Raw genomic sequence first — 21,960 nt, 5'->3', positions numbered from 1 at the left:
AGTTACACGAGACCATAGAGTGTATGTATATAGAGATACATTATCATGAGCTTTTGTAAAGGTAACTAATATTTTCATAAGGTTGCAATGGAAGACTGAAGTCAGATAAGATAACAGCCAGATTCCAATATCTTGTTGTTTTAAAAAACAGGAAATAATCCTATCTGAAGGCAAACAGATGCAGCTGCAACACAGAAGAGAGAGATTGTAGAGGTCTTGCCCAGCGGTAGCATGCATCTAAACAGTGCAAGTGGAGATACAGCTAAACCCATTACTTTTCATAAGAAAAGCAAGAGGCTTATTCTTTGTAATAGCATGCTTATCTGTACCTGTAATCCTTCATCTGAAGGCAACCCCCCACCCCTTCAAACATCTCAAGAGAAAGCTTTGCTTACCAGAATGCACACACTTCAGTAACAACCTCTGGCTATCTCTTACTTGTTTGTTAACAAAACTGTATCAATGAATAACAGTTTCTTCCTTCAATATTTTAGAAAACTGCTTCATTTGAAAGGTAAACATTATCAACCTCTAAATAGCAACATTCAAACTCAGATTTGTAACAGTCAGCTGTAAACACAGTTGTTGTTCTTGTCACCTAGCCCTGAAATCATCCATGCTTTATTCTGAAACAGAACTGCCTTTGTGCTTCTCTGTTCTTTCCTGCTCATCAGTGTCTGGATACTCAGTAAGATCCAAAGTCAGTACTCGACTGAACATAAAGTCATCACGCTGAGAAGAGGAAGGATCACACAATTTAAAACATTTCTGCTATTTGAAATAAGCATTTTATAAATGACTATGAGATACAATAATGAGCTTGAGTTACCAAAATGATCTTTTCATCGAGCCAGTACCTGCAGTTATTTCTGAACACACAGTAGCTGGAATCCAGCAACACAATTATGTACGTGATTCACCGTAGTAACATTTGTGGTGTAAATCAGTAAGTACTTCAAAAAAAAAACCAGCGTGTATTATTTAACAGAACTTGGTAATAATTAATTGTTACCTCTGGACACACTCCAATCAAGGCATCTGCTTTGGAATAAAACTCTTCCTTTAGAGAAATAACTATCATTTGAAGCTGTTCATGCGCCTGTTCTCTAATGAAACTGGACACCTTTGGAAAGAAGCCAAATACTTCAATAAGTTAGTTCTGGCAGACTTAAACTATGCTGTAATTAGGGAATGATGAGGAAAGAACTGAACTACCTTAGCTGCAGAATTCAGTAATTCAGTTATGAAATAAGCAGGATAAAATGAGAAATAAAACGGTCTTAAGACATACTTTGCACGTTCTTAAGACAACCCCTCAGATTTGCTGCTTTTTGAAAACATGTAAGAAAATAATCATTCACTCCAGTTAACAAAGTTAGAAAGGCCAATGCCAATGAAAAATATTTTACTTAATATAACTACAAAGGAAGGTGGAAGTTCCTGAATAAGGGAAAAAAAGTGCGAAAAGGTGGTTACTGGCTGTATACTAAGATCTTAAATATGTAGTTTGCTGCAGAAAGCAACATTTTTTTCAGTGGTCTGCAAAATAAAGGTACAAATATTAAGTTATAATTGGTGACTGAATAAGGCAGTAGCTCACAATAGAAATTAAATGCTGAATAAAGGAAAACCAGTACATGTTTAATTAGACTTTTGTTTGCACAGTTACAAGATATAGAAGTCATTTTCTTAATGGAAAAACTGCCTTTAGTGAGTTAAATAATTTACATTCATTTTACAGTATAATTACAAGTAAATTATTGGAGATCTGCTTGGAGATCTCCTTAAACTGAAAGGACTAAATAAAAGAGACTTTGTTCTAAGCATAGAACCTGGATACCAGTGAGTACTAGCAACATATAATTTTCCATATATAATTTTTGCTCACTTGCAATATTTAATTCCTCTGTCTGAAGGTTTTGGTGCTTTCCAGTAACAGCAGCAACTTACAGATAAGGAAAGAGATAAGAGGGAGCAGGGAAATATTCAGTGAATTACACTTGCAGATCACTGCAATTTTGCTTTTGTTCACTCTGCAATTTAAGACACACTTCAGCCATGCTTAAATAATCATCATCTAACTCCTCTTATAACAATACCTAGACAGATGTTGAAGCCAATTAAAAGAATCTTCTAGGAAACCAGTATTTTGTCACCCTCTTTCTGCATTACATGGGCAGCTGGTCTCCATATCATACATCCCAGCCTGTACCGCAGGCTGCCTGCCTCATGCTGCCTATGTGAGAAGAGCAGCCCTTTGAGTAATCCTCCCCCAACCCCTCCACACTGCATCTCCTTACGGGAGCAGCAGGCAGTAAAGGGACAGCAGAAAGGCAGCGAGCCCAATGGGACGTTCTGACCAGGGGCCACACAGGCCGTACGCCCCAGCCTTACGGGAGACGGGCATCTCTAGCCATGAAGGTTACAGAATGGGTAGAAGCCCAATTCAACTTCAAAGCAGGAAGCTCAGCATAACTTCCCACTCAGATTAGATGGGCCCCAAGGACTCAACCGAAGGCTTAATGCAGACTATGAAGGCAATTTCAGGGTTAACCCTAATGTATAGTATAATCCAAGTTTAATTGGCCATAAAGTGGTATTTATGGATGTTATTTTTATAAATATACATTAGACCAGAACTTACAATACTTAAACTCTCTGCATTAATGTTCTTTATTTTCTTGATTACGCTTCTTAAAAACATACGCTATTGTTGCTGATGTGTCAGATGAAATATGATATCAATTGAAGGTTCTAAGCCTAGGAACCATTTGGCTAACAACTGTTAATAGGACTGTCTTTTGAAAACACTTGGCGGGCTATGAATGTGATTTTTACCTGAAGAAAAGTAAACCAGTCAGATTTGAAATATGTTTGAATTAAGAAACCCAGTTGCATAAAAAAAAAAAAAAAATCAGCTATTCTTTGTTTATCGTGTTCTGAAGAATGGCGTTTAGCATATTCTTAGGTCTAAAGTGGATACCGATTCTGTGAGACGTGTCAGAATGAGCCTACTCAGAAAGGCAAACTGCAGCAAAGGGCCTCATGACTGTGTGTGTCTCTCAGCAGTGGTGTCCATGCATCATTTGTGGTCTCTATGGAAAGCTGGTAACATACCAGACATCATGAACTTCATGGAATGTGTACGTAATTGACAACTGGTGCATCTGTAACAACTGCAACAGGAACTTATGCGGATAAACTAAAGTCATCCGGGTAACGACCAGCAATTTTGTTGGGCATCATCTGGGACCCCTGCCCAGCTCCAGACAGAACCATGGAGAATTTTACATTTGTATCCAAAAGACCACCTCAGCAGTCTGCAGAGATAGGAAGTACTTGTCACCTAATACACTGCAGCTTTGATGAAAGGCAAAAATGTGAAATTTTTTAGCATTAAATAGTGTAATAGCAGACAAGGAAGACAGTAAAGGAGAACCTGGAGGCAGCCTGGGTAACTCTTAAGTCATCAGCCATGGTACATTAGACTCCAGAATTAAGAATAATATCCAGAAAACACAATACCGGTATTTAACCAGAATACGTGATCTTCAACTGTTACATCAAGTCATAGTGGTCCTGAGTGAAAGACTAATAACTAGAAAAGTATCCTGTTAAAAAGCTTAGATCACAGAGGTGTTTTGTGATCACTTGATGTGTAATCTTGTTTCTAATCATGTCACTGAGAGCCAAACCATAAGGCTCGCTTAGTTATTTTCATTACAGTCCCATCGGGTCTAATCTGGTGTTGCTGAGACACACTGGACTGAGTTAAAACAAACTCAGGACACATCATCTGCTCAGAAGTAGTGGATGATGGGTATATCTCTCATGGACTTGTATCCCAAGGAATGTTTAAGGAACTTGGGTTCAGGAAGACACTTCTCACAATGCTACATGGAATCAGTAATCTCTGAGAAGGAATTTTATCTGGCAGGCACAAGTAGTGGAGCTTCCCCAGCTGTTTACTATAGAGGTACCCTGCAAGGAAACTCTGGTATATCTGGCACATCATAGCTAACTCCATTAGGAAATTGAAAGAAAAAAAAGAAAACAGAAAAAAAAGTTTGGCATTTATAAAACTGCTTTTGTTTGTTAGGCTCTATCAAGACTGACATCACTATTAACGCAAGTAGAAATATAACTTTGTCATACTTTATGTGGAAGGAATGTGTTTCCACAGAAGAAAATCCAGGCACATATGGACATCTTTTTGATTCCTCTCCTACATACAGTCTCCTTGTATTGAGTCTCCTCCTCCCAGAGACTCACATCTACAGTTGACAATCTTTACTGTTTGTATTCTATCGTAAGTTTTTGTTATAGTGAATAGTTATTAGCAAAAAGAGGAAGAGAAATTGAGAGGAGGACAGGAAGCTATTTTCATCAAGCAAGAATTCATGTGACTAAAATGATGGGAGTGACAGCCCTTAATTGGTGTTAATATAAAAACATTTGGTAGGCCAATTATATAAAATAAATACTCCAGTGATAGAATGACTTGATTTTCAACATGCAGATACACTCCTTTCTGCTTCTTAGAGGTAAGGGAACTCAAAGGCCTTAAAAATTCCAACCAAACAAACCCAACCAGCAATTCACCAGTGACCTTCAAGTCCCATTGTACCACACATGGTCATGTGGCACACTTTCACATTCCTGACCTATTTTTCTCAATTTAAAACACAGAGTGTGATTAAAACACACTTAGATTGATGAATTTAAACCTACCTCTAGTCTAACATCTCATACAACCATTATTTTAGTCCTAAACCCAATGTATTTTAAAACACGACAGTGTAATCTATCTCTGTATCCCAACAACCTGTAATGAAAAGCAGGCAGCCTTCCACAAAAGATACCGTTATATTGTCAATAAAAGGAAAGGTGAAAGGGACCTACTTACTTTATCAATGTTTGTGTTATCCAGGGCAGCATCTATCTCGTCTAAAATAAAAAAAGGTGCTGGCCGAAAACTGTAGAAGACAAGACAGTATTTTGCATTTAGATGCAAAAATGTTAATAAACATTCTAATTACTTTAGAGATTCACTTACTCTATCATAACATTTTGATAAGAAGTAATGACAGGTAAAGGACTTTAGTAACCTTTGAATACTCTATTAGATTTTTTTAACATGTTTGTAAGTGTAACACTGTATCTTCCTGTCAGTTAGCCACATACTTGGGTAGTATCATAATATTTTTTACCTGTGTATAGCAAACACAAGAGCCAGAGCTGCCACTGATTTTTCACCTCCTGACAAACTGTCCATTGGCATAAAGCGTTTTCCTGGAGCCACGCAGTTAAAGCCAATGCCTTCCAGATAAGGCTCCTCAGGATTTTCAGGACTAAGGAATGCCTGGAAAAGCATACATTTCATTATTAATAGTGAAATTTATAAAATTATTAAGATGGATATTTTTTAGGTTTAAATACTGCCTGAGCTAGTGTTGAAACTGGTAAGTTCGCTTCATTTGTAGGAAACACCTGTTCATCTGTACTGAAGAGCAGCACTGTAGAATTTCCCAGGGAATACGCATTTGTTAACGAACCATGAGCTAGAAGGCTAATTAACAAAACCATTCTGGTAATGGCTCCACATACTTATTATTTACAAACTTTCAACTACTAAATAAACTTTATTTTATCACTTTTTATGTAATTGTTTTAATTTTTTTTTTCAATTATTAAAATTTTAGACGTCAAAAGCAGTTTTCTTTTTTGTTTGGAAGTAAATATACTTCCAAAATTACACTTTTTTGTGAAAGGTTGGTTTTACAAAATCTAGCTTTGAGCTGGAGAAAGATTTTAATATAGGTAGGCTTTCTCTATACTTTGTATCCTGGTTCCCAAGTCCAAAAATTACAAGTATTATTTTAAACGAATGGCCATTTTACCAAACCATTAAGAAGTATGATGGATAAGCTAATTACTACCTGGCTTATTTTTCCCATTAAATAGAAGAGAGAATAAAATAATAGTCTCTTCCCCTCTGCACAAGTAGATACAGATAAAAAGAAAAATTTCCATAGTTGACACTCATTTCAAATGGCTCCTCTCAGATCATAGATACAGTGGAAGAAAACCAAAATACTACATGTGCTTTGATTTAAAATAATTTTTGTGGTAAATAGTATCTTTGTTTTGTTGGAAGAATGCATATTTTCCTCTTTTTCTCTGCTGAGAGAATGCCTGTCATTATTATTACAATGTTCTTCAGGCTGTAAACATGTCAAATATCTTGCAATGCAACTCCCAGTTCTATGCCACTGCATATATCTATGCAAGAGGAAGTTTTCAGATGTATGGACACTGTTAGCAAAAATTATCTTGTAGATTACTAGTGTACATAATTCCTCCTTGCCCATCAACATATGAAAGGAACGATGTTTCTCTCCCCACAGCAGAAGAATGGAAGAGAACTACTGCGAACCCAGCAGTCCATCTGTGTATGTACAATTTCTTAGGCAGGAGTTCCTTTTAAAGTACTTCTAACATACAACGTGCTGATGAAATATATTTTACTGAGCAATATATTCAGTGCATGAATGTTCTGAGTTCACAATCTCTGGACATTAATTCAATCTATCAAAGCTTCTCTTTTTTTTTGACTGGATAGTTAATATTATTATATTAATAACATTGATTAATAATGCTTAAGAAATACTTATTTTAGTACTAAGAAATGTTCATGTTAAAAATTGTTAAGGTTGCTTAAAAATCATCATCTGTTCAAGCTGCAACCTAGGCCACCTCCTCTGATGGCAAAACTTAGAGCTAACCAGAGCAAACTGTCACACATGGAGCAATCATTTATCTTCCAATGCAATTAGACCGTGTTCATTCAGCTACTATGTTAGTATCTAGTGTGTAGTTTTAGTCTCCCCGCTAATCACAGGATAATCTCTTGGCCAGGTTACCACTCTGGCTTAAATCAAGGCACAGCATCACAGACCTCAAAGAAAGCACCTAGCTACTTTTTTTTGGCAATGGTTCTGGAAAATACTGGTTGTTTCAGAGTGATGCAAAGTCAAGACCTGCCTAATGTTTAGTCTAAGGGAGACGGTATTTGCCCAGTAATCATGAAGAAAGAAATGCTTTATTACCCTGTCCAACCTAGAAGCAGAAAGGATATATTTAAAGATATTTAAGGTGTTCACTGAATATCTGACTCTGAGGTAAAACGCAAAATTTGAAGTCTGAAACAGACAAGAGTTCAAGCCTGAGCCCTTTAAACATTCAACCATCTACAGAACTCGACGTAACCAAAGCATTTGGGAGTTTCCTCTTTACTTTCCGCATAATACTGGAACACTGTCAAAGATTAATACAATTGCGACACAATTTTTTCTACAGGTTTCTTAGAAGTTGCCAACATATTAAATCTATCTTTTAAAAATATTTAAGTAAGGTATAAGGAGCTTCAAAACCTCATACAAAGCACTGAAATAGTGATTTATGATTTTTAGATTTATCTATACTAATGATTAAGCTTTTAAAATTAATTATTGGCATCACTAGATCTGTAAACCAATGTTATTTTTAAATGAAGTACTCAAATATATTTCACATTTGTGTCATGATAATTTACAAGTCTGTTAAATACAAAGAGTAAAACTAACCCAAACTAAGTAGTTCCCAATTTTGTTAACACTTTAGATCACATTTCTCTGTCTAATGTCAAGCACACTTTGGCATATTACCTATTCCTCCTCTGACCCTAAAATTCTGAAGTCTTTATTATTTGTGTAATTTTCTTCTTCAGGACTGAAACTGTCTTCAGAAACTAATAGTGTTACTAAGTTCTCTTATTCTAGGTAACAAAGCATCAAGTAGGCCTTCTAAGCCAAGCACCTAAGAACATGACACACCTGAGCACTACTGTTTCTGCAAAGTTTCTTGTAGATCTGATCAATAGCTACGGAGGCATGCTCAAAGCACGGGCTAAAAAGCTGGTATCTCCTTTTTTTCACCTGTTCAAATTCTTGCTTGCATGTTCGGGCCTCCTTTCTGCTGGTCTCAAAAGCTATGAAAAAAATTATTGAAATTACTCCATAATAAGCCTCTAAGCAAATACACAGAACAATATATATTGTGTACCATAACAAGCATCAAGGAAAATATTTATTGCAGAAAAAGGTTCTAATGCGCATACAAGGAGCATACCAATATTTTGAGTTTTCCTTCCAGATTTCAAATGGAGGCCCCAAAAACTGAAAAGCTGGGATGTATTCAACCTGCTCTATGCCACGTTCGTCTGGAGCAATTCACAAAATTCTTCTCCTAATTCCTTCTGTAAGCTGGGTAGCCTTAAGCAGCACCAGCATTTACCTGTTACATCTTCAGAACTCCTTGCTTTTCTTAATATGTTAACGTCTGCAATGCTCTTTGAGGATACCAATAATTTTGTAGTAATGCTCACATCCAAGTTCTGGACAACATACATGTTCCTTCAATTATTTAAGAAAAATTTAAAGAATTTTATGATTAAAGTCAGTAATTTTTAGAAAATAAGTTAAAATACTTCATGATGTCATTTGGCCAACAAAGTATCTTTCCAGTCATTCAAACTGTATTTCAATAAACTACTGCAGAGTAAAGCATATGTCAATAAATTGTTTATATATAATTAAAAAGACAACTGAGGATAAACACTTGAGCACAAAAAATCCCTTAATATCTGAAAGAAGCAAAGACAGCGAGAACAACCTCAGAAAGAGGAATTTCCATTAGGGTGAAAAACTCTCACCATCACAAAAAAAAAAAAAAGATTAATATGCAAAACTCAGTGTTACCATCTATTGACTCTTGGAACTTGTCCCGCACCATCTGTAATTTCTCTCCTGCCCTCAGGTTTGGAGCAGCTGTCGTCATTAAAGTATTCTCTTTATATTTTATTTCCTGCTGCATCTGGTTCAGCTGATTCTCTATATCTTTATGAGACTCTAGGTCCTAAAGAAAAAAAAAATACTAGAGCAATAAAATTTGCTTTTAGGCCAAGACATTTCAACACATAAGGCAAGCGCTCATGGTTTCTGGAAGAAGTACCCCACTCATCTAACAGCTTTAACTGGAAACACAACAGAACAAAAAACTCCACCCAGAGTCTTAGTTCTCAGAATAAATTTAGTAGGTCCTAAGCATTGTTCCACAAGACCTTTTAAAACAGACAAGAAATTCCCTTCAGCCTAGAAGTCTAGGTTAAAATACAACAGAGCAGGAGGATTAACTGACTTAACTACTTTATTTGTTAAGAAAACTTTTGAAGACAGCTTCTTGATGAGTTTTTTGAGACAAGTTCTGCTGATGACAGATTTGTCCCTTGCTCTGTACCCAGCCTCTGACATTTAATTATTTTCCTTATGATTAAAAAGGAAAAAAAAAAAAAATATTAAAAAAAAAACCTGCTGAGAAAACGTGACCTAATGGAGTATTACAGAAGGAAGTATGGTAAGCCTCACTCTCTGAAAATGCTACAGAGAGAAGTGGTACAACCTCCCCAGCAGCCAATCATTGGTTTCTAGAGTTCTGAGTTGTAACCTGTAGTGCTGGAACTTAAAGGCAGAAGATAAAGGAGGAAGGAAAAATCAGAGTTATATTTACTATTTCTCCATTCTGTTTTTATGGTTTAGGTAAGCTTTAAATTAAATTTATTTATATGGGAAACTGACCTGTCCAGAAATCACATATATTAGTGCTATGTATGATTGCAAAACCAAAATACACACACACATACACTTAAGCTTAACAGTGTTTTTAATAAGTTTCATTTAAAGACTAGCATGAAGAGTAAATAATTTCAACAAATAAAATATTTTAAATAAAAATAAAAAACTTGTTCTCTAATTTAAATTTCAAACAAAAAGCTTACCTTCAGGTCTTCTGCTAGGCTGCTGTAGTCTATCTGAATTGCCGCTTCTGTTTCATAGATGCTTGATGCAGTCTGAGTGCCTTCTGTTTCAGTTCCTAGCTATAAATATAAAGGACATTCCAGTTCAGAAATATGGCATAGTTAACTTCTAAACTGTTAAAACAATACATTAAAAGGACATAAAATGAGGAGACAGTGCTAACATGGTATGAGGTAAACTTATTCCATTGCTTCTCCCCTAGCCAAAATGGAGTTAACAGTTAGTTAAGATCCTATGAATCTAATTAAAAAATGCACTTTTATATGAAGATGAAAACATCTGCTAATTTCAGTTTGAAGCTAAGAAAGCAGCAGTAACTTATTTGTAATATATTTAGAACAATGTGCATACTGTATATCTCCTGATTGGAAAGGATTTATGTTCCCAGAATAATTCATTCCCCTTTCAAGGAAAGGCTCTGAAGTGTGTAAGTCGAGGCGTTTCTTCCACTCAGATGGCCTCAGAAGACATGAGCAGCTTCAGTTCTGTACGACATAAGCAGCGTATCTTCTTGACATTGTAAGCCTGGATTTCAAACAGCTACTTTCCCTTGAATGAAACACGTGCTGCATGTCGTTATCAGTCCCTTTCCTACCAAGATTCTCTCTCAGAACCAAATCTTATTGCCTCCTCAGTGACATTAATTAGGAATTACAGTTGTTACTGCGACTGCCCACCTCCTTGGTTTCATCTCTTCCTTATGCATAAACAGCGAGAACCGAGCTGCCTACATACTCTGACGATGAGCAGTTCGTGTCCTTTCCCTTCAAAGACTGCCTACCTCACTGCCTTCATTTTGTCTTCTGACCCACTCATTCATACCTATTCCTCCAACAAAAGTACTTTTCTAAGGAATACGTTCAACAAGACTGCTTCCAAATTCACAGAATTGTTTCAAGTCCTTCAAAACCCATAGCTCTTTTCTTTTGTAACACTGGAGAAAGTTTTAATTTCTCCTTACAAAAGATATGCTGGAAAAAGGAGGAAAGACTGAAAAAAATAATGAGGGTTAATCCCTCAATATTATTTCTCTTTTAGCCTATCCCCTATTTCTGTGAGTACCTACATCTACTGAAGACAAAGGGATGATTTTAGACAGCATTTATACTATGGATGATTAACCAAATATTATCTCAATCCACATACATGCCATATTTATTTCCAGTTCTGAACTGACCCCTGTGTGTCCTCTTACAGATGTATATCTAAAATACTCCTTCATATGAATTTTCTTGTACCACAGTGATTTTATGTATTTCACAGGAATACACTTCAAGCACAAGCAATAATACTGGCAAACAATATTTCTGTCTACAAAAAATAAAGAAAAATCTTTCTCTTGAATGGATGAGGCCTGATCACGTGAAAACAATGTACTTATTTTAACATTACTATGTAAGACAAACAGTCCTGTACGTAAAAAATAAATATCTTTAAATTCAAGGCTGAATAATTGCTCCTTCATGATGTCTATCTTCTTTAAACATTTTAAATACCTCCACTTCACTGATGTCATCCAGTGATCCAGACAGGAGCTTTATTTTCAAGTCCTGCACTTTGCATTCAAGAAGCATATTATGTCGTCTTAATCTTTTCTCTTCCAGAGAGGTTTCTATAGCTGTAGCTTCCTTTTGTAATTTTGTAGCTTCCCTACATACACAAAAGGCACAAAGCAATTAAAGAGCTGAAGCATCGCTGCCAGTAACATCTACAGCCATACAACATGAAAAACAGTCACCAAGCACAAAGAGGGCTTTTTCCTCTATAAGCCCCATCAAACATAAAGGCATTTCTTCCATCCCCTTCATTCTCCTAAATTACTCAAGAGGGAGCTGGGAACCACACACTATTCTAGCACACAAGCTAACACTCTGCTATTCTGTACTAACTCTTAACTCTATCACAAGGTAAATGTTTGTAGCACGGACATAGTTTCAATATATTGCAAGTTCACACTATAGCATGTTCAAATATCCACCTTTCCTAACTACAGCTAAACTCTGTTCTGTTCAGCTCTGCTGAACACGTGTGGACATCTGATCCTTTTAAAATTTAATCAAGTATCTTTTATCATCACTCTACTTGAAATACATTTTGATTCTTGGCAACAAATTCCTTTGATAGTATCAAGCTGCTAAATAAGGCAGATACATAACAGTCTTACATTGTTAAAATTACACACTATAAAATGAATTACTAGGCATACAATCTGTGAGTTTATATAAAATTACACAAATTTACCGAGCCATACTGTGCCAACATGTCGGGCTTTTTAAACATAAAGAAGACTCCTGATTAAGAGACATTAAACACATCACTCATAAGCAAGCATAAGAAAACTGAAGTATAAACAGTCCCCAAAGCAGTTGATTTAAAAGAACAGTAAAGACAAAATAGTGAGCTAAAATTAATATTAGTTTAAGGTAGCCAACACTTGAAAAGCCTGGAGAAAATGAGAACACTGAAATCAGAAAAAAAAAAAATATTAATTGAACCAACTGTACAACAGAAAAAAAAATATGAAACTACAAGCAAACTTAATATGCCCTCATCATCAAGCTGTAAGCTAATACATACTTATCAGAAGTCACTACATATTTATCAGAAATCACGAGACCCAACACTAGGCAGATAATAAGATAATGTTACTCTATATGGTTTATGGTTCATGCCTCTCATGAAATAATTTGGTTCACATTAGTTTTGGGAACCACATACTGAACTGGAAACACTTTTTAACTAATGCATACTGTAAATGTAAATTATCATGTCTCTAATTAATCTTTCACAAGAAAACTGAACAAGAGAAATTCAAACATCTGATCAATAAAACTCTTCTAAATATTATCGCATTAATCATTTTTCCAGGAGTACAATTAGTAATTACCTATTAAGAGTTAACACCGTCCTTCTGAGCTCTTCAACTTCGTTTTGGGTTTTCATAACCTCAGATTTATGAGCCCTTAATCTATCCTTAAGATGCTGCTGCTCCTCCACAATTTCATTCACTTTTTTTAGCAGCTTTTCCTCATCCTGCACAGAAATATTTACATTTTTAACCTTTCACTAAAAACCTTGATATGGAACCTTTTATTATACAAAAAAAAAAAAAAAAAAAAGAGTTAAAGTTTAAATCTGTTGCAATATATTCAAATGTGTTACAGCAAAAAATGTGAAAGGCACTGGGAAAACAGCCTGTCTTATACATAGGAAGATCCAGATATTTTGTATACATAGGCACAGCCAGCTCCAGATTTGTGACTGTACCGGACTAAACTATAAAGCCAAACAACGCAAGGATCCTAGGACGCCTACAATCTGTAGGCTACTCCCCTTTCCTCAGTTACTGACTTAGCCCTGCAAGAAGGATCCCATCTGCTGTACATCCATAACAGATTTAGCAACACCTAAGGTAACCTGAAATCCTTTAAAAAGTATTGTTCATTAAAGATAAATCCTGAGGTAATCTGCAGAGAACAAACAATCTGTGGAGGTCATCTGGAAGAGTCTTCCCCTATATAACCCATACCAGTGCTAAATTGCTAGAAATGAGGTGCTAGAATATAGTAAACCTAATGCTACATGCATGAAGACATGGTCCTTAAGAGACTAATACTATGGCAACTTAATCAAGACTTACTGTTGTGCAGTATCAGAACAGAGCACCTTCAGAATTTAACACACACAGTCCTTCTCCAGGACAAAAACATCTGAATTTGCCTGAAGTCGTATTTCAGAAGAATTATACACACAGGCATGAAGTCAGAAATGTTTTTGTGCATGACTAAGGGTCTATTGTTTTTCCTCAGTACCAGAAAGACATGTCTTCTAATGTTAAAATACAGAGTTCAAATCATGCATGTGGGGGTTTTCTGCTCACTTTGGGGCAGTTTTACATTTCACTTTTGTTTTTTATTCAAAGTACTATTACACATCTTTTCTCCTTCACTTTCCAGTGTACCACAAGCACAGTTTATTTAACACGCAATGTTAACACAACAAAAAAATTACTTATGAATAAAGAACACTATGAAGGAGGGCTCCATACATATTACTTCAACTAAAAATCTAAATTAGTTTCCATACAATTATTTTAAGCCTATTAGTGCTAAGATGCAAAGCACCAGTTTACTATTACTTGTAAAATCTTCTAAAGCCACACACTGCTAGTTTTATCTGTAGATATATGCTGCCTTTTCATATAAACTAAACACAATATAACACTGTACATACAATAATCCCAAATTTCATTTTTAGTGAGTACCCTAATATGGTAGGTTATTCCAAGGTTAAAATGACAATATGCAACTGCATTTTTTTAACATTTACAAAGTCAACACTGAATTAAGCCCTAGAGGAATTACTCAACAGCATCAACTACATTTATTCAAAATTGTAATTCAATGCAGTCTTTCCTCTCAGCCCCATATAGAGAGAGATATATATTAGTTACCTTCTGTAGCCCGGTAATCTCAGCTTCATCTTTACGAATGGTTTCCCTCAACTTGCTGGCTGCGTTTGTTAGTTTTTGTAGATGATCACGATTATATTCCAGTTGAATGTTTAATTGTGTCTTCTGATTTTCAAACTCCAGTCTAGTCAAAGCACAGTATTTCAAACCAACACTTACAAAGCAGGCTAGTAACTGTGATTTTAAGTTATTACAAGACACATTTTCACTTTCACTACTTAGATAGCATTTTTATGTCTTCTACTTGAACACAAAAATTTGCATATATTTGGATCATCGATTCCACTACACCATATCCTGTGGATATACTGGAAGTTACAAAAATACAGTGATAATAGTTCAAATATAAAGCTACAGTATGGTCACATTCAGTATGGAATGTAACACTAAAAGTTCAAGTATCTCAGGATGAATGATGTACCTGTAAATGATGCAGATATGAGCTGGGCAAAAGCTGCACTGATGCTGTGTATTTATCCAATGCCAACGCTACCTGCTCAGCCTCTGTAAGCCTCCTAGTCAGCTGGCATGCATGCTTATCTGAACATTTTAAAGAACCTATCTCACCTGGGAGATAGTAATTAAGAAGCATGAGACCAGAGCTTTTTAAGCCATGTTCAGCCTTGCTTATGATCTCTCAATTGAGACCTGTATTTGTTTATAGTGATACAATGGCAGAAACTTCTTCCCATGCTGCTGTGAGCAAGGACTGAAGTAAAACTAACTGGCTGTTTACAGAAAGCTCTCGTCTCAGCTGTTACTATCTGCCTCTGAGCTTTGAGCTTCCCAGATGATTTACTACTAGTGCTGCATCTGTTGTTCAGGCAAAAGAGCTAGCACAACACCAGCTCCAGCCTCTTTAGACCTGGGCAATTCGGCACCATAGCACAGGCTTACAGGACTAATGATGGCAAGTCAGGGCACAACCAAGGCCAAGGCTGTGTGCGCAGTGTAGCGTAAGGCTATGCAAAAAGCTCCTCTTTTCATTGTTCTATTACTAACTTCTTACACTTTACCACACTTCAGTTCTTGCAAACATAAATAAATGATCAAATCACTTCAGCCAGCAGGTGCTTCAACTGCAACTGAATGCACTGCACTACCACCTCACTGCAGCCCTAGCCAAAAACATACGTTTGGACCAGTTTCTGAAAACTGGTCAGAGAGTCTCTTAGCAGCTGAAGAGGTAGCTGAAAAGAAAATGGAGTTCAGTGCTAGCCATTACACTAGTCACATAGAAAAGGTGTATTTTCTATAAAGTCGGGAAATGCACAAACTCTCATCTGCCTGAAAATGCCCGTAATACAAGGAGTTGGTTCATTTTAACATTTTCATTCTTTAAGATATAAATTTGTGGTCCCATGACACATGCCTGTTTGAGGGGAATACCAGTCAAAGTTGCCTGTGAGAAAAATCAAGATTCTGTTTTTCTTAACAGTATGTTCCTATACCAAATCACTGCATCTTACGCACAGTTCTCCTTTAAGATTTTTTGATACATGAGTGAACCTTCATGTCATCCTCAATTTGTGTTAGAGCAGTTTTTCAATGTGGATTTTAGAAAACTATTCCTTGCTTTGTTTTGCTCCACTCGCACTACCAAAATAGTAAATTTCACCTTTCAAGTTTGTAGCAAAGTGTCACTGACTATAAACTGTCCAATAAACCCAAACCATAGCAGTGTAATTGCTAACAAATTCCTTGCAGTGATAACACCACCTTTTACAGTCTTCTAGATTTTTGTGGTATTTCTTGTGACAGAGTTACTCATTTACCAGTGTGCGCAATCTAATACAAACCACTTTTTTACATTTCAATTACAAATACCACCTTCTCTTATCAATCTCCTCTTGCTGTCTCAGATGTACTTGTTCATACACACGAATATTTTCTATACCAATTTCTTCACAGAATTCCTGGAAAACAGCATCTTCATCCTTTGAATAAAGAGAAATGGAGCAAAAGATGTTTATACTATTCTGGCACTCACGGAAGTAAAACATTTAGACAATCACTTCATGCTACAGACTGGATTTTCAAGGTACTTTAAGAAACAGCAAATAGAATTACTGACAAATAATCTGTACTTGACATTTTCAAATAACACTTTCAGTACAAACGCCAGATACAAGGCATTATGATCTGAAAAAGGTAACTCTGATCTAAGCTCTTCTTGACAGCACCTGGTCATTCCAAAGACAATTGAAGTCATCACAGTGTAACCAACTTCCCTCGTTTTGCCTGTGGTTCGGTTCCCAGACAATTGAGGAAGAGAAAGCTGAATGGTATACAGGACACTAATCAGATACAACAGGTTTCTTGGTGTAGTTCAGTTCTTCATTTTAATCTTTTCAAGTGATCCATAAATATTAATTACTATGTTTCATTTATAGCAGAGCCACAGCACAGAATTTCTCATTTCCTAATTATACAGTATATACGAACAAAAGCTTCAGCCAAAACCACTCCTAAAATTTTAATGAAAAATTTAAGCAGGCAAATAGTAGGTGTAGTGTATATGGCAGGACTGAACGAAGAAACAGCAACAGCCTAAAGCATTTAAAAGGAAACTCAATGGACTGAACAAAATTTTAAGAGAACTTTACAGGTCAAAACTCACTCTTGTTTATATTGTTTTGGTATGCAGGCTTGTTTAACCAGATGTTAAATACTACATCAAATCAAATTGTACTATTCAAGCAGCACTATTTTTCGGAAACTGATAACCAGCCTCCATCTGGGTTTTTTTTTGCAGAACAAGGAAAAGAAAAGTTCCCTGGATGTGGAATTCTTATGGCCTAAACATCAATAACTTTCTCAGTGTTTGCAGATGACAAACATCTGCACTCCCTCATGCCTGACCACAAGCAAGACAGAGAACATGCAGCAGTTTTGGCTTCTTCTTACATGCAGAATTCTAGTCACAGATTAATCCAAGAAAGACTGATCAGAATGGGTCAGAGGCCAGGAACTAAGTTACATACATACTACACACCTCAAGTAACTCCAGACAGTAGTCAGGAATCTCTCCTTCCCTAAGAATCTACATCAATCACAAGCATCTATGTGCAGGGCTGTGAATTTTCCAGATAAAACTGCTGCACCACTTTTCCATAGTTTATATCAGATTCTTCTGTTTGGCAAGAGTAGGAACAAGGCAGCTTGAGAAGTAGAGATGAGGTGCTTATTTCTCAGGGAGGCCAGAGTTATTTTCTACTCTAGTAGAACACAGTACGAAACCCCTCTTGGTATCAGATAAGGCTTTACTATTCACTTCACTGAATGTCTTCAGTCTCTTCACAACAGCCATGCTTTTGAATGTCAGCTGTCTGCACAAACTGTTCAGGGGATCATCTGAAGATTAGATAATGGTAGGGAAACTGAGGTATAAGACAGCAGAACAGTCTACATTAAAAGCAGCTGGGAAACCTAACTGCTGGATCACATATAGAGAACTTTTCCTGTTGCTGACAGAAAGCAGACAGGAGCAGGTTCTAATGACAAAAGCTGTTTAGTACCATAACGGATAATGAATTTGGACAGGTGGGGATAGCACAAGGTCCCTAAGCTCTGCATCAGCTACCCCTCAAAAAAGAGGGAAAGCAAAGAAGACTCAGTTATATCATGGGCTAGCTCCATCTTCCATGAACCGGACTCGAAATGAACATAGGCATACAATAGTCTTAAAAAAATCCAACCCAAACCAAAAAAATCCAAAACAAACTGTAAAACCACAATATCTAAAAAAACTCAACAAACCCAAAACACCACCCCCCCCCCCCCCAAAAAAAAAACCCCACCCAAACAAACAAACAAAAAAAACCAAAACAAAACAGTGGAATAAGGAATTTGCTGAAATCATGCACACCTCAACCATTCTCCCAGGGTAATCAGAGCACACAGAAAATACAGCACAGATATTGGCTACTTCCCAAGAGAAAGGAATCTTCACACTATGCTGCTCTTTATCTGCTTTTCTAGTATGTAGTGGTGTAACAGATTATCACCTAGACATGACACCTGTAGAGTTCAGGACAAAGCGCTCTAGCAGTGCTGAGAACTATTCTCAGCACTAGAAAACTGATACAGAGCTCCCTCCTAATGGCATAAGTGTGCCTGATCTATCTGCCTGTGGGTTGCAGAAGTGGTGGATCTTTTCTTCTCCAGATGAAAAGATGTTGATAGATCATTTTCATGTATCCACTGAACGGGTCCTGCTATGACTGCAGTGAGAATGATTTTCAGGATACTCACCCATGCAGAGACTGTCTACCTAGTGGGTGCACTGATTACTGAGAGATCGGCAAATCTTGTGGGTGCATATAGAGTTTAGTGCATGTACATGCTGTCACAGATCCACATCAGCCAGGAACGCTTCACACCAAAAGAAAGTTACAGTCTAGTCATGCAGTCACGCTGCATAATTCCACAAAAAGGAAACATCCTGTAACTACAGCATCTTATGAAGAACTTGGATGTTAGTCTGAAAAAGAATAAGCTGAGACTTCTCAAATTTCACCCTCAGGCCATGAAAGACCTGGAGAGAATTTTTCTGGGATTTGATCTATGGTGAGAGTTTGCACTGAGAGCTCTGAAGCTGTGAACTCTGATGGATTGTCCCTGCTCAATACTACAAAGAGTAAATCATATTTATCAGCAGAGCAAGAAGAGGTGGGGGGAAAACCAACCCATCTTCTTCAAACTCGAAAATTTTCTCCTATGCCAAATGAAATGACTGTATATATTAAGTAAAGCTTCACCCAATATTCAAAAGAAGTAGATGGATTTGGTTGGTTTGGTTTGTGTTTGGCACATAAATTTTAAGGAAATTGGTTTGCAAAGCTGTGATACACATATACTAACATCCAAGTGTATTTCTGTTCACAACTGCCTTGGTAAGAAAGGTAGAGAATGGGGGAAGATTGATGCAGTAACTTATAACCCTTGTCGACAGAGTAGTTTACAAAGTTAAAAGTTGTCCAAGTTCTAAAAGTCAGCAGGAACAGAAAGAAGTTTCTGTAGTACAACAGCATAAGCTGTTATATACAACTCTGACAGAAGGCATTACCTCATTAATTTTTTTCTGAAATTCTTCCATTTTTTCTTTTCTTTGTGCTATTCCTTCATTCAGCATATCATGTTGAGATTCAATATTTACCAGTTCACTTTCAAGTTTTGATTTTTCCTAGATAGAAAGGAAAAAGATGGTAATTTTTCTTAATAGGATGGTCAACTTCCTAGAAATTAAGAGACAGTTAGATAGTTCTGTTCCAGATTAATTTATTTTTCTGATTAAAAACATTAAATATTTTCTTCTCAAATGCCACTTACCCACTACTATTGCTGATTTGCATGCAATGATTGCAGTTTTAATATGCAGAAAAGCAAACTGCATTATCATTTAAAGTGCAATTTGACTTATAGACTTCTGAGGGTTACTAAATGATAAATCAAGCTTACCAGAAATTCAAATTTGAAACTTAAAATAGAAAAAGCATCATGTAAGTTACTTTGTAATCTTATTTTTTATATTTGATTCCTCAGTCATAATTGCTGTATGTAAAACTTAAATTGAATTTAAAAAAACTACATAAGGAAGTAGTATTTCCTTCACCGGTAATTACAGCTTAGGTAAAAAAATATAATTATTAAACATGAAAATTATAAAGGCTTAGTACTATACCGTGTAGAGATTAGCAAGATGTTTCTTTTTAATAACCTCTAATTCACTCTGTGAATATTTAAGTCGTGTCTGAATTCCATGGCATTGAGCATACAACTGCTTCAAGTCAGTCTCCTTACGTTTGATCTTCATTAAGTTCTAGAAAAATATTACAATGGGAGAAAAAGCATTTTAAACAAAAGGTGACTTATTTGGAAATTACTCATTTTTCAGATTCATGCACTCCATAAAGCCAGCCTCACTGACATAGGCCCCGTTCAAGGTAAATGCCAATAGCACTGGTCATATTCAATAGTCATTTTATAACAGACTTATTTCTCAAAAGAAAGCACAGGCTTGCAAATTCCTAAATTCCTACTCTATCCCTCCTCCAAAATAAATAGAGGTACGACAAATTGTTTTACACTGACAGGTTTTGGTCTGTGCAAATATTTTAATGTTGACAGAATGTATCATCTTTTTCACCAGAAGCCTTCAGGTACTTTGAACAACAGCTCTTTTTCCTTGAAGGAACTTGTATGAACAGTGTTGTCCTGGTTCTCTTCCTCTGTGATATATGCAGCAACCCAACAGCTAAGGACAGAGACCCAGAGCTGATTACTATTAACTAGGAGAGGATAAATAGCTACTATGTTCTACCTGCATCTTCTAGAAGTTTTGGAAAAAATCACCTTTTTAGAAAATCATCTTCCCATAGCTGAATTAAATTAGACACAAGTTTTACTCCTTTATGCCTTTTGCAGTTAAGCGCTTTTGAAGAGACCCACCTTTAACTCATGAATCAAGCTATCTCTTCTTTCTTTCATTTTATTCATTTCTTTATCATCCCAACATCTAGCTTTAAATCTTAAATCACTTGATCCTCCAGAAATCACTCCAGATTTCAAAAATAAAGTTCCATCAAGAGCCACTGTCTGGAAAAAAAAAAATTAAAACCAAATAAATCTGAACACAAAGAAGCCAAAATATCCCATGAGCTAGTGCACCAAGATATGGCAGTTAAACAAGCGACAACCACATTTTAGTTGGACTTGTTTTTTTTTCCCATTTCAAAACTGCTAAAATGAGATACACGAAGCCACAAAAAAAGTCTATTGTTTCTTCGCACTAGTCACATTTTGGTATTACTGCAACTGATCAGGAAAAGAAGTGAAATTGTGTAATTTCCTTGTATTTAGGAAATTACTATGAGACATTCGTGTATACACGGCAACTTAGAAGGTTATGTCTAGCTCAGTAGAGCAAACCAAGCAATGTGATAATCAAGTGAAGGAAAACAATTTGTTTGTAAATGGGAAGTGTAAATTTTAGTAAAGAACATGGGTGTTTTTGTGACTTAAATGAATTCCAAGTAAATACAATTTCACACTCACCTTCAACTTAAAGCTGTTTTCATCAGGATTGTAAAAGGTTTACTAAGTGCATAAAAGGGCTATATAGACTGTGACGGTAATAGAGATATGGATAGGAAGAAAGAACTGCAGGAAGAGACAGAGAAGCTTCCAGTCCTCAACACAGTCTACATCTACAACTAAGAGACCATCAGATATTTTAAAGAATTTTTGAAAGTATTTCTTCATAGAAAAGCTCGTAAGATAAAGTTTTTATTTTTAAATCAGCCAGTTTTAAGAACAGGATTATCCTTCCCTTCCTCCTCCTCCTCTTCATCAAGAGGACCATAACAAGAAACATATTCAGACACTAACTATCCTCTAATTTGCCTCCTTTTCCCAGGAAATCACTTAAACATACTCCCACAAAGAGGAAACTATAACCATGTGAAATATCCAGGGGTTTATTTGTGCAGGAATGGACTAGACAGTGTAGTACCATTCTGTGTTTATCTGCAATACCTCGTGGGGTGTTTATAGAAGAATTATTTAAATAGCATC

At 36.2% G+C, this 21,960-nt stretch overlaps 1 protein-coding gene across 1 annotated transcript in view; it reads right to left on the bottom strand.

Annotated features, from left to right (window-relative positions):
- Positions 1 to 621: 621 nt before the first annotated feature.
- Positions 622 to 21,960, bottom strand: part of SMC1B (structural maintenance of chromosomes 1B) — a 37,949-nt gene continuing 16,610 nt past the window's right edge. Inside the window, exons 12-25 of the mRNA XM_068401480.1 lie at positions 20,836 to 20,982; positions 20,069 to 20,206; positions 19,454 to 19,570; positions 16,216 to 16,322; positions 14,368 to 14,509; positions 12,802 to 12,947; positions 11,411 to 11,564; positions 9,875 to 9,973; positions 8,799 to 8,955; positions 7,875 to 8,029; positions 5,211 to 5,362; positions 4,907 to 4,976; positions 1,013 to 1,123; positions 622 to 732 (exon numbers count right to left, since the gene is read on the bottom strand). Of these exons, the coding sequence (XP_068257581.1) occupies positions 622 to 732; positions 1,013 to 1,123; positions 4,907 to 4,976; positions 5,211 to 5,362; positions 7,875 to 8,029; positions 8,799 to 8,955; positions 9,875 to 9,973; positions 11,411 to 11,564; positions 12,802 to 12,947; positions 14,368 to 14,509; positions 16,216 to 16,322; positions 19,454 to 19,570; positions 20,069 to 20,206; positions 20,836 to 20,982 (1,806 nt within the window). The remainder of the gene's footprint in view (positions 733 to 1,012; positions 1,124 to 4,906; positions 4,977 to 5,210; positions 5,363 to 7,874; positions 8,030 to 8,798; positions 8,956 to 9,874; positions 9,974 to 11,410; positions 11,565 to 12,801; positions 12,948 to 14,367; positions 14,510 to 16,215; positions 16,323 to 19,453; positions 19,571 to 20,068; positions 20,207 to 20,835; positions 20,983 to 21,960) is intronic.

Source organism: Nyctibius grandis, chromosome 5, assembly GCF_013368605.1.
Source record: "Nyctibius grandis isolate bNycGra1 chromosome 5, bNycGra1.pri, whole genome shotgun sequence".
In the NCBI taxonomy this organism is placed as follows: domain Eukaryota; kingdom Metazoa; phylum Chordata; class Aves; order Nyctibiiformes; family Nyctibiidae; genus Nyctibius; species Nyctibius grandis.
Note: the sequence above shows the minus strand (reverse complement) of the source record. Positions and strands in the feature narration are given on the sequence as shown.